The 13,598-nt window shown below is 35.0% G+C and overlaps 2 protein-coding genes across 6 annotated transcripts; both read right to left on the bottom strand.

The window, feature by feature from the left end:
• Positions 1 to 222: 222 nt before the first annotated feature.
• rbis (ribosomal biogenesis factor) lies at positions 223 to 2,990 on the bottom strand. 3 transcript variants are annotated; one of them, XM_007255868.4, is made up of 4 exons: positions 2,849 to 2,990; positions 1,936 to 2,052; positions 1,701 to 1,817; positions 223 to 685 (listed from the first exon to the last, which is right to left on the bottom strand). In XM_007255868.4, the coding sequence occupies exons 2-4, from the start codon at positions 2,044 to 2,046 to the stop codon at positions 614 to 616; spliced, it is 300 nt and encodes a 99-aa protein (XP_007255930.1). In that variant the 5' UTR covers positions 2,047 to 2,052; positions 2,849 to 2,990; the 3' UTR covers positions 223 to 613. The 3 variants fall into 3 exon arrangements, with proteins under 3 accessions (XP_007255930.1, XP_049336504.1, XP_049336505.1); XM_049480547.1 differs by lacking the exon at positions 2,849 to 2,990 and adding an exon at positions 2,411 to 2,583; XM_049480548.1 differs by lacking the exon at positions 2,849 to 2,990 and adding an exon at positions 2,222 to 2,243.
• Positions 2,991 to 4,090: 1,100 nt separating this feature from the next.
• On the bottom strand, positions 4,091 to 13,441 carry riok3 (RIO kinase 3 (yeast)). 3 transcript variants are annotated; one of them, XM_022666929.2, is made up of 14 exons: positions 13,325 to 13,441; positions 12,752 to 12,831; positions 11,590 to 11,705; positions 11,172 to 11,317; positions 10,909 to 11,016; positions 10,193 to 10,302; positions 9,882 to 10,025; positions 8,502 to 8,629; positions 8,098 to 8,280; positions 7,264 to 7,423; positions 6,622 to 6,702; positions 6,401 to 6,490; positions 5,845 to 5,952; positions 4,091 to 4,850 (listed from the first exon to the last, which is right to left on the bottom strand). In XM_022666929.2, exons 2-14 carry the CDS (start codon positions 12,785 to 12,787, stop codon positions 4,740 to 4,742), a joined length of 1,521 nt encoding a protein of 506 aa, XP_022522650.2. In that variant the 5' UTR covers positions 12,788 to 12,831; positions 13,325 to 13,441; the 3' UTR covers positions 4,091 to 4,739. The 3 variants fall into 3 exon arrangements, with proteins under 3 accessions (XP_022522650.2, XP_022522651.2, XP_022522649.2); XM_022666930.2 differs by having other exon boundaries at positions 13,357 to 13,439; XM_022666928.2 differs by having other exon boundaries at positions 12,752 to 12,840; positions 13,325 to 13,421.
• Positions 13,442 to 13,598: the final 157 nt, after the last annotated feature.

The following is a 13,598-nucleotide window of genomic DNA, read 5'->3' as shown; positions in this document are numbered from 1 at the left end:
TCTCAGCTGAGATAATTTATCTGTGCATTTTTATATTGTTTGATTTTTTATTTTATTTATCATACACATACAAGTTCCAGACATGTATAAACATTTTAACAGTTATTAATTAAATTGTTTTCACTGTATGCAAAAATATCTTATATTCTTTTCTTGTTTTAACTCTGTTTATGTGCCCACAACAGTTTCTAATAACTTAAAAGATGAATGGGTCACTTATACTCAATTTTGTTGTGTTGTCTAAAACAACACGTTTTTTATTAGGAGCGACAGATGAAATTCAAGCCAGTGTTTTACTGACAATAAAACTGGCAGATTTTCACACATTCATTAATTCATCTTTCCCTTTTTCCCAAGTTAGGTTCAAGTTGGGTTCAGAAGCGCTCCCTTCATTTTTCCAGCTCATATCTTCTTGAACATTCCTTAATGTCGATTCTCATTAAATCCATCAGTGATCCAAAACACACTGTGTGTGGAAAAAGACATTTGTCCAATTTTCTCCACTACCGCCTGATCTGGAGAGTGATTTCTCCTCCAGGTTGGGTTTGGCACCGCGACTGCCTGAGTTTAAACCCTCACAGCAGAACAGATCCATTAGAAAGTCCTTGTTTCTCTACAGCTGAGAGAAAAGCTGAGCAGCTCCGTCCACATTCACAGCCTCCTGCTGCTTCTTCTCTCTCACAACCTGAAAAACAAGCTCAGCTTTAAACAACGTTTCAGCCAAACCTGATATTTATCATGATCACACAGGCAGTAAAAAAAGCAAGTTTTAAACTTTTTTTCCCCTTAATTATTGCCATTAAAGCTCTTCAGGTCCAGTGAATCCCTTGTAAAATTAAAGTGCATTTAAGTATATATTTTTAAAAACTATACTTATACTTGCACTGTCAATACGCACTTTAATTCCACTTAATTAAACTGTGAACTTTAAGGACTTACGCACCCATTCACTTTACCAGCCTTAAGCTATATACCATATACCGTATTTGCACTACTGTTATTTACTATTTTTACTGTCATTCCATCTCAATCACCATCAATATTGCACTATTGTCTTACGTATGTTTATTGTGTCTTGCTGTATTGAACATAGTGTCTCCCACTCTTTTATATTATAATTATATATCTATTTTTACTTATTTACTTATATTTATATATCTATTCCTCCCCCACGCTACTGCACCTTGTTTTTGTCTCATGTATGTCTATTGTGTCCCTGCTGTATTGTACACATAGTGTCTCCCATTCTCCTTTATTATATCTATTATCTGTACTTGCTGTAAAATTGGGAAGGAGAGTAACGTAATTTCAATTCTCTGTATGTCCTGTACATATGCAGTATTGACAATAAAACTACTTGACTTGACTTGACTTGACTTGACTTAACATAGAAAAGTGCATACTATACAAGTTTGGAACAACGTATGGCAACTTAATATTATATATTATATTTCAGTTGTAATTAAGATATATTTAATCAACATACAAGCATGAGATTACTACTGGACTATTAACAACAGGGGAGTTCTAACACTTTTGACCGGTAGTGTAAATTTTTCACTTTGTAAGCAGCGTGTTAGTGTTAGTCTGTTAATATATAGTAATAAACTCATACTGCATGTATAAACCTTTTGTTATTTAATGTTTAATGTTACTTAGTTCTGTAATCAGACTGGCAATCTGTTCCTAAATAATATTACCACAGTTTTCTCTTTCGGTTCTGGAGCTGTAGATTTTGAGATGCTTTTCACGTCCCTCTGAACATCTGAGAAGATCTGATTCAGGTTCTCCACTCTTTCATTCTTCAGGGTGTTTATCTAAAATCAAAAGAAAGAGATGATTTTCTAGCATTTATTTATTATCTTATACTATAGTTGTTCTTCACGTAAAAAGAGTTATAAGCTGGAGCAGAACAACCACATAAAGAGCACTTGCGTGTTTTAATGACGTCTTAACCGGCTTGGTTTTGGTCTTAAGCTTGGTCTGTTTCTGGGCCACCTGAAACACATTCTTCTGTTTCTTCCCCTTCTGTTTATTTTTTGCCATCTTTACCTGCAGAGAAAATATCAGAAATGAACGTTTCACTGAATAAAACAAGTTCTTCAGCTAAAATGAGAAGAAAAAAATCCCACAAGTGTTTACATGCTGTAAAAAAGATAATATCTGTAATATACAGGTAACATACCAGTCCTGATAAAAATATTTATAAACATTTCCTAACCTTGATTGATCGATCAATAATACCGTCCCCCCTGCTGACGAACAATCATCTGCGTCTAACCGCTATCAGAGGCACATCAGCTTTCCTTTCTGCCCCGCCCCTAAACCCATACATCACCCCATGCCCCTCCCGAACCACTCTTTCCATTTTTAGCATTTTCAAATTTGAGCTGAGGGTGGAGTCACTTACACCTTATTAATATAAGTAGAGTCTCTAGTTTTCTTGCTCAGCTCGTCTAGAAGAGCCATTTCCTCATTTAACTTCTGTTTCTCCTGTTTTATTGCTTTAAATTCTCCAAAGATTATAAAAATAAGCTTGTTTCCACCACTGCTTCTGTACAGCTTACAGTAACTATACCTTAAACATGGCGGCGCTTTGTGACATTACACATAGTAAACACACGTAACTGTCAACGACCAATATAGCGATTTGTTTTGTATTTTCTTTTAAATAAATACAAATAAAAACACAAACACAAATAAACAGTAGAGCAGCACAGCTCCTCCCTCCTTCGCTCAGCTGCAGCTCTGAGTGACCCGAGGCCGGGCTGTAACCGGTTATTTACAGCAGCACAAACAGCAGAATATAAATATAAATCTGAATATTAATATAAATCTGAAACTTTACCTGTTACGATAAACCTCAACACGATCCCGATCCTCCACCAGAACCTCCGGAACCACGTGCTCCCTCTCCTCCTTCTGTACTGCAGCGGCGGAGCGGCTACTGCTGCTGCTGTTACTACTGCCACCTACCGGAGAGCACTAACAGCACACTGACTGCAGCATATCTACAGACTGCAGCTCCCTTATCATATAATTCAATTCAAACTGGATTTATTAGCATTTAAAAAAACAATGTTACCAAATATACAAATGTCAAAACCGAACATATAGTAAGACATCAATAAAAATATTACCAGAAAGATCAATAAAAAACAACAGTAGTAACTACAACAACAATTTTATTAATAATAATAGTTATAGTAATTTTAATAACCAATATAATCACCATACTCTGTTTACACTGTATTTACACATATATTGATTTAATTATGTATTTCTAGATGTATGTATTTGTTTCTGTATTTCTAGATTTATTTATTTATATATTTATTTTCCTCTGTATTCAGTTTTTTTATGTATGTATTTCTAGATGTATTTCTCAATCTATTTGTCTATTTCTGGATTTATTTTACTATATGTATTTGTTTCTGTATTTCTAGATTTATGATTATTTATATATTTTTTCTGAATCTTTTTTCTATATGTATTTCTAAATGTATTTTTTGTATTTCTAGTTTTATGTATTTCTAGATTTATTTTTTTCTATATTTTATGTATGTAGTTCTATAATTATCTGTTTCTGTGTTTCTTTATTTATGCATTTCTAGATTTATTTGCATCTAGAGACTGAGATTTTTTTACCCCATTCTTCTTTATAAAACAGCTGAAGCTCAGCCAGGTTGGATGGAGAGCATCTCTAAATCGTTCCACTGGAGCTCTGGCTGTATGTTTAGGGTCATCGTCTTGCTGGAAGATACCAACAGCATGATGCTGCCACCACCATGTTTCACAGTGGGGATGGATGGTGTGTTCAGGATGATGAGCAGTGTTACTTTTCTGCCACTCACAGCGTTTTTTATTTAGGCTGAAATGTTTAACCCTGGTCTCATCTGATAATAATTTTCTTCTTCTTGTTTTGGTCTACCACTTAAATCTTATAAAATTATCAATAAAATACAAATGTGAAAAGCACTGCTGTATTATATAAGTGTGTAGGCATAATAACAACAATGCTAATGTGAAGTGAACAGCAGTTTAATAATTCCAGAAATATGGATTAATATAAAACCACACTCACTGCTCCTCTGATTCAATGTGTTTATTTTATTTTGTTTCTTCAATTAAACTGGTAAAAGATAATACAACATAAAATATCTACTAAAACAGCAACACCTCACTCCACATTAAAATAATTCCACAGAAAGCTGAATATTCCCATCAGAATGCACGCCCTGCACAGACAGATTGTTTTTTTTGAAGTGCTTTTCAATATTATATTATAATTATATTCCATCTATGCTTACTACCATTTTATATAATAAAGTGAGAAATATCGCAGATCATCTTCGGGGCCGACAGTAATTATCTGCTGCAAATTCATCTTATTTATCTTAATCTGAATGTGTGTTTTATACATGAATGGTTCTTTATGTCGCACTTCAACAGGTCATTTCAGTGTTTGTTAAACTGCCTCACAGTCAAAAACAGGTTGTGTTCAAATGTCAGATGTGAGGGTACTCTGTACTGAGGTACGGTACATTATTATACCCTGAATTTGTAATTTGAAGTCAACCAGTCACAGCAGCGGCAGCGGTGGCGGCAGCAGTGGCAGGTGCAGGGTAAAGACGGGTGTCTCAGAGGACAGTGAACACTCTCACATGCCCATGTTTTACCCCCCTCACCTCAGTGTGATTTGATTCTCCTTTATTACTCAAATGGGCATTATCTTATCGTTAATCATCATCATCATCTAACAGAGGAGGACCATCATCACAGGAATTAGTGAAGACTTTCTTGCTTCGTTTTTGCACGTGGTCTTCATTCATCTTCTCCAGAGCTTCAATCTGTAACGACAGAGATCTCAGCTGTTAACAGTCCAAACACAAGAAAAAACTCCAACATTTTTCCGCTTGTTTTGGTTAATCAGTACCAGAGAGAGCTCAGTGTCTCCTCCTGGCTGTTGCTGGATGTGTCCGGTCTCAAAACAGAGAATATTAACTAATAGCATTAGTCCATTAGCATACCAGCAACCAGGCTCATCCACTATGGTGGCCCTCAGTCTGTAACCCCTCCCACTAAACAGTGCTGTGGTCTGAAGTAAGGCTGAGTATTGAAAATCTGTTATTATTTTCTATACAAACATCTCTATTTCTCTATTTCACTTTGTCTCTCTGTCTGTCTCGCTCTCTATTTTCTGTCTTTTTCTCATTGTCTCTTTCTGTATATTTCTCTCTCTTTTTTGTGTCTCTCTCTTTCTTTCTTTCTGTCACTATTTCACATTGTCTGTCTCTTGTTGTCTCTGTCTCCCTCTCTTTTTGTCTTTTGCTTTGTCGCTCTCTCTCCCTCTCTCTGTCTTTCTTTGTCGCTCTCTCTCTGTTCTTCTTTATTTTCTCTGTCTCTCTCGGTCTCTCGCTTTGTCTTCTTCTGTATTTTCTCTGTTGCTCTTCTCTTTCTCCTCTCTTTTTATGTATTTTCTCTTTGTTGCTCTCTCTCTCTAAGTCTCTCTCTCCTTCTGTATTTGTCTCTATTTTTTGGTCTCTTTTTATCGCTCTTTTTTATGTCTCTCTCTTACTTTGTCTCTCTGTTTATTTCTCTCTCTCTTTTCGTGTCTTGCGCTCTCTGTCTCTTTCTCCATATCTCTTTGTGTCTCGCTCACTCTGTGTCTCGCTATCTTCGTGTCTCGCTCTCCCTCAGTGAAAAGTGTCTATTTTCTTCTGTTTTTTGATTGATAATATCAGCTTCCATTTAAACTGTGTCTGTATATTTATGTTGAGTTTAAAAGCACTAACACTAACAGCACATCAGAAAGGAAAAGCCTGACAGTAACAGAAACTTTACCTGAGCTAAGAAATCCGCCTCATTATCACAACTGATCTCCAACCCAGACACCGTGTTAAAGAGCTCATACACACTCAGAGCCTCCGCCACACCCGACTTCTGGAAAAACTGGGGAAAAGAGAGACAAAAAGATCTGATTAATCACTGCAGTTATTTATTTAATTATTTAAAGCAGATTACTACTACCTGCTAGAGCTGTGACGAGATTTAATCAGCACAGTATCTCTCATCAGGGGTTAAAATGTATCTCGCGGAAATTATCCACAGGTAACCAAAACAAATGTTTGATCATTATGTTCTGTATTTTACTGAATATGATAAAATCACACATTGATTAACATCCATTGCAAGATGGTTACTTAAAATTCACCTGCAGTTTTGTATTTTATGAATTTTAATAATACATTTTAACTTTTGATATAAAATATAAATATATAGCATTAAAATCTCATCTCACCTAATGTGGTGGAACATCCACAGTAATTTAAGCCTTCAGAAATGTGTACAAATATGTCTAAATAAGCTTTTAGGAGGAACATTATGCAAAAGCACTTACTGTGGCCACATTCCTGCAGTCTCTGAACAGAAACTCCAGCCCGTGAGGATGAGTCGGCTCAACGGACTGACTCACGTCAATCAGCCACACCTAAAAATCATTAAAAAGAAGTGGGAAATAGCTTAAAATATATATATAAATATATATATACACATTTTTAAATTAACTTGACATTTGCTATAATTTTAATTTAAAATAACTACAAGGTGCACGACTCGTACCTGTCCATCATGCCACAGCATATTATATTCACTCAGGTCAGCATGAACCAGGTTGCATTCCTTATACAGCTGCTGCATAGTCTACAAAACCAAACAGAATAGATTATATTTCTGCTGGAATAACTTTTTTTAGTACACAATGCGTATTTTGAAATGAGCATTTTAAATCAGAAGTGTCCCTGAAACATACCCAAGATTTTCAATTGGATTTCTTTCTTTAAACTTACTGTACACTAGATAACTATAATTAATCGATGTAAGACTTTCTATTTTTTTTTAAAGTAAGCAAATAAATGCTGAAAGAGACAAAATATCGCATAGACACATACAGTAGCATCAAAAACAGCTGATAAAAATCAAGCGATAAAATAGTTTTTAGGGATGTTTAAATCAGTGATCCGGATCCTTTTCACCAGATTCTTATCTCTTATGTTTCTGATCACGTAATCAGATCGGTAACATCCTTAAAAATTCTCATTGAAAATGCTTAATTAAAATATGTAAACCATTTAAAATCATCTTGGCTTATTCATGTAGAACAGGGAATTTTAATAACAATTTAAAAATCAATAAAAAAATTTGTTCCACAGATGTAATTTTTTCCTTTTGGGCACATTATGGACTAATAGCTCTAATACGTACCTGCACTACTTGGTAGTACGCCTTAGTTAAATCCTCTTGACTCAGATTTGCTTCCTTTAGTTTTGGAGCAGGAACTTGATTTTGCCCAATAAAGGACATCACCAGGATGTGCTTCTTCAGAATCACCACGTCTGGACATGGAATCCCTGCCTTCTTCATTCTGAGAGAGAGAGAGAGAGAGAGAGAGAGAGAGAGAGAGAGAGAGAGAGAGAATTTCATTTGTCAATGTATTTACAGTATAACCACAAATCAACATAATGCAAAATATCATTTTCATCGTTTATAATGGTTATCGTCAAAATTATAGAAAGTATCGCAGCATTATATGGATGTTTCAATTAGTCTTTTTTTGTTTGAGTAAAATGAACATGCAAAGAAAACAAGTTCATATTCATAAAGTTTTAAGAGTTCAGAAATAATCAATATTTGGTGGATTAAACCTGGTTTTAATTTCATGCATCTTGGCATCATGTTCTCCTCCACCAGTCTTACACACTGCTTTTGGATAACTTTATGCTGCTGTACTCCTGGTGTAAAAATTCAAGCAGTTCAGTTTGGTGGTTTGATGGTTTGTGATCATCCATCTTCCTCTTGATTATATTCCAGAGGTTTTTAATTTGGTAAAAATCAAAGAAACTCGTCAATTTTAAAGTGCTCTCTTATTTTTTCCAGAGGCTGAATATAAAAATATAGACATGCAATGTGCAGATAAATAAAGGACTAATAACAGCACACAGTTGACGTGTGCAGACATTTTTAGCACAAACTAACGGCAATATGATTTAATTCAACTGGCAACTATGCACTTGTATTATATATTGAGCGTATAAATACCTGGCCAGGTTGTGCATCTCCTTCTCAGCCCACAGACGGATGATCTTGCGAGGATTCAGTTTGCTGAAGCGATCCTTGAAGCGGTAATCATCTTTAATGTACTTATCACGGTTCTTGAATTCATTCAGGGTGGTCTTAAAGACCTTGAGTACACACTCCTCTGGAACGATCATCTCCTCAAAACTAGACGGGAAAATAGAGAACCATTTAAAAAAAAAAGCTTTTCTACATTCTATTTTAAGAATATATCAGTCAAGTATTCAAATGTAGAATTTCTAAATTAATAAATTGACCAATCAGTAGAGACATCATTCTACTACACTCGTTCTACACAACTCTAAACTCTATTGAAATGCTACTTAGCTGCCTGATTCTGTACTGCAGAGCTGTACTGCACCACTTACCTTCCTCCATCAGCATGAAAAACCACAGACTCTTTTCCTGTGCTGATACAGCCGTTAATATTCTCCAATATTCCTGCGTTCACCATTTTAAACATGAGAAGTCTGGTCTTGGAATCAACTGCTTGCTCCTGGATAAAGAAATGCAGTAAAACATGAATTCAGAATAATATATACCAATCAGACATAACATCACCGTTTCTAAAATCACTGTAAACAAGTATAAAACTGAGGAGTGATCTTTTTATATATGAAACTGAAAAAACTGTAAAACAGCAGCAGTAGATTAGTTATATTAGTAAATAGGATATAGGGCAAAATAAGCTAAAGCTTTAGCCTATACATCTTCATTCTGTATTGATTTGTTTAAATGCAAAACTTACCAAGGTGTTTTTTTTCCTTTATAATTTATTGTGTGTGTATACATTTTGTAAAACCGAAATAACTGAACTAAACTGTCCCATTTTAAGCCAACTCTGTTTTTTTTTTTTTTTACAATTACAGACACCAGACCTTCTGTTTGTTGGTAGGGTGTATGAATTATAAATGAATTATATATCATGATTTATTTTTTTTAAATGCTGGTATTTGTCCCCTGCATGTTTGTGAGGGACAGTAATAAAGTAATGTTTCTTTTAATAAAGGGTTTTCTACTGTACAGTACAAATCTCAGACTAGAGAGAGAGAGAGAGAGAGAGAGACAGAGGGAGTCTTCAGTACAGTATATGTATGCACTTCAAACGCGTTCACCTTCCTGTGTGTGCTGTCAGCCTTTCTGTGTGAATGGGTGCTGTGGCATTAGAAAATGGAAAGCACTAAAAACCCTACTACCTCACTGGACTCTATTGCACACTGTGTAATAGAGGTAATTACTACCTCACCTGGTCTTTTTTGCACACTGCATAATTTGCACACTGTCTTGTTATTTATTATTCTTTGTCTGTATGGTGTTGTATTGTCTGTCTGCACTTTTGTACTGTTGCACTATTGTTCTGTCTACACTGTGTTTATGTGCACCATGGTCCTTGGAGGAACGTTGTTTCATTTCACTGTGTACTCTGTATATAGCTGAAATGACAATAAAAACAACTTTGACTTTGACTATTTATTTATGTATGTATTAACTTGCTGTGTGCTCTCTCCACATTTGTCACGTTTTTGAGTGTTTCATTTTTTTCATCAAGTATTTTTTAAGATTTTTCGGTACTCTTTAGTACTAAGACATTCCATTTGGTGGCTATTAGATATCAAATTTCGATACCTAGCCTTAGGTAGGACCGTTCTATTACTGAGATTTTTCTTGCTACATTAAAATAAAAAAAACACCCATAAACAAATTAACTTTCGATAGTCAAAATCTAAGTTTCAGTTGACGGAACTCACAGCAGTTGAGTGCTCTTTCTTCTCGTGCAGTCGTGCGCTGCGTCGCTGTTCTGTCTGACAGTGGCGTTTCAGAGCATTGTACACTTGATTAGACAGCTTCAGGTCCATACTGATCCCGTCACCCACGTGCACTTCTGGAGCAAACTACGACACGTGGAACAAAAATATAAAAGTTACAATTAAGAAAGAGAAATGGCAAAATAATAAGAACAACAAAAGAACTAAAAAAGTACAGTAAAAAACATAAAACTGTATTGATGTCATTATTATTTATTAAGAAACTGAATATTAGATTATTAAACATGGCTCACGTTGTCCATGCGTGCAGTATTTTTCCGCCCACAGACGTCCTCATCGTGTTTGGTTGTGATGTTCTTGCCCTTCCCCACAAAACCTTTCTTTGGTGTTGTGGTTGGCTTTGCTGAAGCACAGAGAGAATGCAAATGTCATTTTCACATTATCAGTTCCCCTAAAGGTGATTTAAATAACAGAATGTACAGTCTAAATATAGAAAAACAAAGCAAATCACTACAATTAATGTGGAATATGAAAATCAGACCATCAGAATGAGAGAGTGAGGATGTACAAGCTTTGCTGTGAGTAAGAATTCCATCCTTTCTAGTATATTTTTTTAAAAGACAACTGAGCCTCCTGATTTTAGCTCAAATTTGAAAAATGTTTTTTAAAAATATGAGGGGTAGTTTGGGAGGGGCACTGGGTGATGTATGGGTTTAGGGGTGGGGCAGAAGGGAGAGCGGTGAGACTTTGGATTATTTCTACTGGCAGATCAAAGCTAAGACCATATTTATTTACAATATAAACAGATGTTAATCAACCAGAAAATTATGCAGAGAAATTGTTATTATTATTATTACTATCCCAGATAAGCAGTTCTAACATTTTTCTCTACAATCCCAATACCAATGTATTAACCCTGTCGGGATAATGCATAAACACACAGTAAAATAACATTGGTTACATAAAAAAAACGATTATCACATTTTTACTTTTTAAAACTGTCACTCACCGAGCCGATAGGGATCGTGGCGGGTGTCTTGCCAATCGACTTCATCATCAGAGCTGTCACTGTCCTCAAACGGGTGAACCATGCGGTAGTTCTCAAATGAAATGGACACTGTTTTAATAAAAAAAGGGGAAAAATCTGTATCAATCTATAAAATGTGGTATATCTCTGCCATTACACTCAAATTCACATGAAAATTACATCTCTATATGTGTGAGTGTGTGTGAGTGTGTGTGTGTGTGTGTGTGTGTCCAGTAAAGACCTACCTTTGCTCTCGCCGTTGAATTTTTTCTCTTCTCTGCGTAACTGGGTATCAAACTCCCTATCAAACTCCATCTGAAGCATCTGAGCCAGCATCAGGTCACTGGACGTGTCAGCATCTTGGGGAATACTAGCCAGGTCCAGGTCCCCACTGAAAAATACATTAATTAATTAAATTAATTTCACGTGTTTTCAATGTTTAAATAAAGTATAATTTTATCGTTTGGTTTCTTAACAGTTAATTTTACACATTAATGCTATTCACATCGAGACACATGTGTAACATTTAAGTAAATAAATCCTTAGCAGGTATAAAAAGGCATAAAATAAATATTACAAATCCTATAGAATAAAAAGGTTCAAATCTGTCATTTTATCACAACTGATTTCTCTCACATGTTGTATTACATTTTTTAGACTCACTCAGTGCAGCTGGGTGAAGAGGTGCATTCATCATTGAGTTGTTTGGCCAGTTGTTCGCTCATGACGTCGGCCAAGGAACACGGGGGCGCCGTCACATTCTGAGTCCCCCAAGGGCTCTGAAATTAAGGGAAAATTAAAATTAAATATAAATGAAGTGGATCAGCAATTTTTTATTACACAACACAACACAAAGACTGATTAAAGGTCTCATTATATCTTTTTTTAACCATTTTAAAATGTCTAGTTGTGGTCTCTAGAATGAATGAATGAAATGTGAGCTGATTTTTGTGAGAAAAATAGGATTTTGGCTCTTGCTCATGTACTCTTAGACACAGATTCATTTTTCTTCCTTTTCTTCCTTGAGGAATTGTATAAGGACTTTAGAGGGAATGCAAAGATTCACATTATTATTTCTGTACTGTCCATAAAGATCAAATGTTCTGTTTGTTTTTTTAATCTAAATTTCCATATGTCCTAAAATTCTAAGGAGCGAAAATCAAAAACTAAAACATGGAAAAAAATTACAAAAAAAATCATTTCTTCTTACTAAATTTCTTCTAACAAAATTAGAAAAACACACACACACACACACACACATAATATATATATATATATATATATATATATATATATATATATATATATATATATATATATATATATATATATATATATATGACAGGCGTTACACTGAGCCAGAAACCTATGTCAGGTGTAAATCAACTATAGTATAACTATAACATAACTGTAATATAACTATAATAAATCTATAACTTGTCTCTGGGTTTATTATGGTGGTTTATGGAGAGGCATGTCTTGACATGTTGTCAGGGGTCTGACGTCACGGCTATTTCTGAACCGCGGTCCAAAACCAGCCGGCTAATAGTTTAATACCGCAGTTATCTGTCTTATAAATACCCAGGAAATATAGATATATGTGAGGGTATGAATGAACACAGCGGACAGACAGCCCAATAACTAGATTTATAAGCGAATAATAATCGTAGATATGAGAAAAATACATACAGACACTGGTCAGTTAGCTGTTAGCTTAGCTAAGGAACTGAGGCCTCAGCCCGGGCCTCTCCCTGCCTTTTACAGCCTCACTAAACCTGATATATAATCACTTATTATTATATTTAGATAAATTTAGTCACTTTACCTTTGGTTGTGTTGCAGTTACGTTTACTTGGTCCATGTTGGCAGCTTACAGACAGACGAAGTGCTGTAGAGGTTTGCTAGCTGTTGGAACAGATTAAAAAAAGCAGGATTTGAGGTATTTAGTTCATTAAAACAACGTTTAAAAACACAGCTAGCTAGGTAGCTAGCTAACTAACACATTTAGCTATTTAACTAACTAGATAAGTTAGCTAGATAAACCGTCAATAAGAAAACTAGCTAACCTAAATAAATAAGCTCTGATAAAAACTAACGTTATGCTACACAACCTAGCTAGCTTTAGCTGTTGGAATATATTAAAAAGCAGAATTTGATGTGTTTAGCTCATCAAACAAGGATTAAAAACCAAGATAGTTAGCTAGGTAAAAAGTAAGTTATTTAAGGTTAGCTAGCTTGCTGGCGTAATTATATTTGAATACATATAAAATCACGTTATGTCATGATCTGATCTATAACAGTTAGCTACCTAGCGTTAACTAGTTATTATAATAAACCTTCACAAAAATAACTGAACATAATTGAGGAAAAACACACAGAAAAACAGGGTTTTACTTACTGTCTATTAATAAACCGTGGGTTAACACTGACGTTAAGGCAGAGCAGCCGGTCCGATATCAGTAGGGAAATGGCCCTGGTATCTGTGTACTTGTGGATGACGCACGTACAGCTCTTCAAAATAAAAGTCCTCAATGCTATATAATGGAATTACACCTTTTTTCCGGGTGTGTTAAATAAATATAAATAATCCTTCTTCTCTCTAGAATATTATCCCGAATATTATTTTTTTTTAAATTGATATCCAGGTTAAGAAATACTCTTCTGTGAGAAAT

The sequence above is a fragment of the Astyanax mexicanus genome, chromosome 6, assembly GCF_023375975.1.
Source record: "Astyanax mexicanus isolate ESR-SI-001 chromosome 6, AstMex3_surface, whole genome shotgun sequence".
Taxonomy (NCBI): Eukaryota; Metazoa; Chordata; class Actinopteri; order Characiformes; family Acestrorhamphidae; genus Astyanax; species Astyanax mexicanus.
Note: the sequence above shows the minus strand (reverse complement) of the source record. Positions and strands in the feature narration are given on the sequence as shown.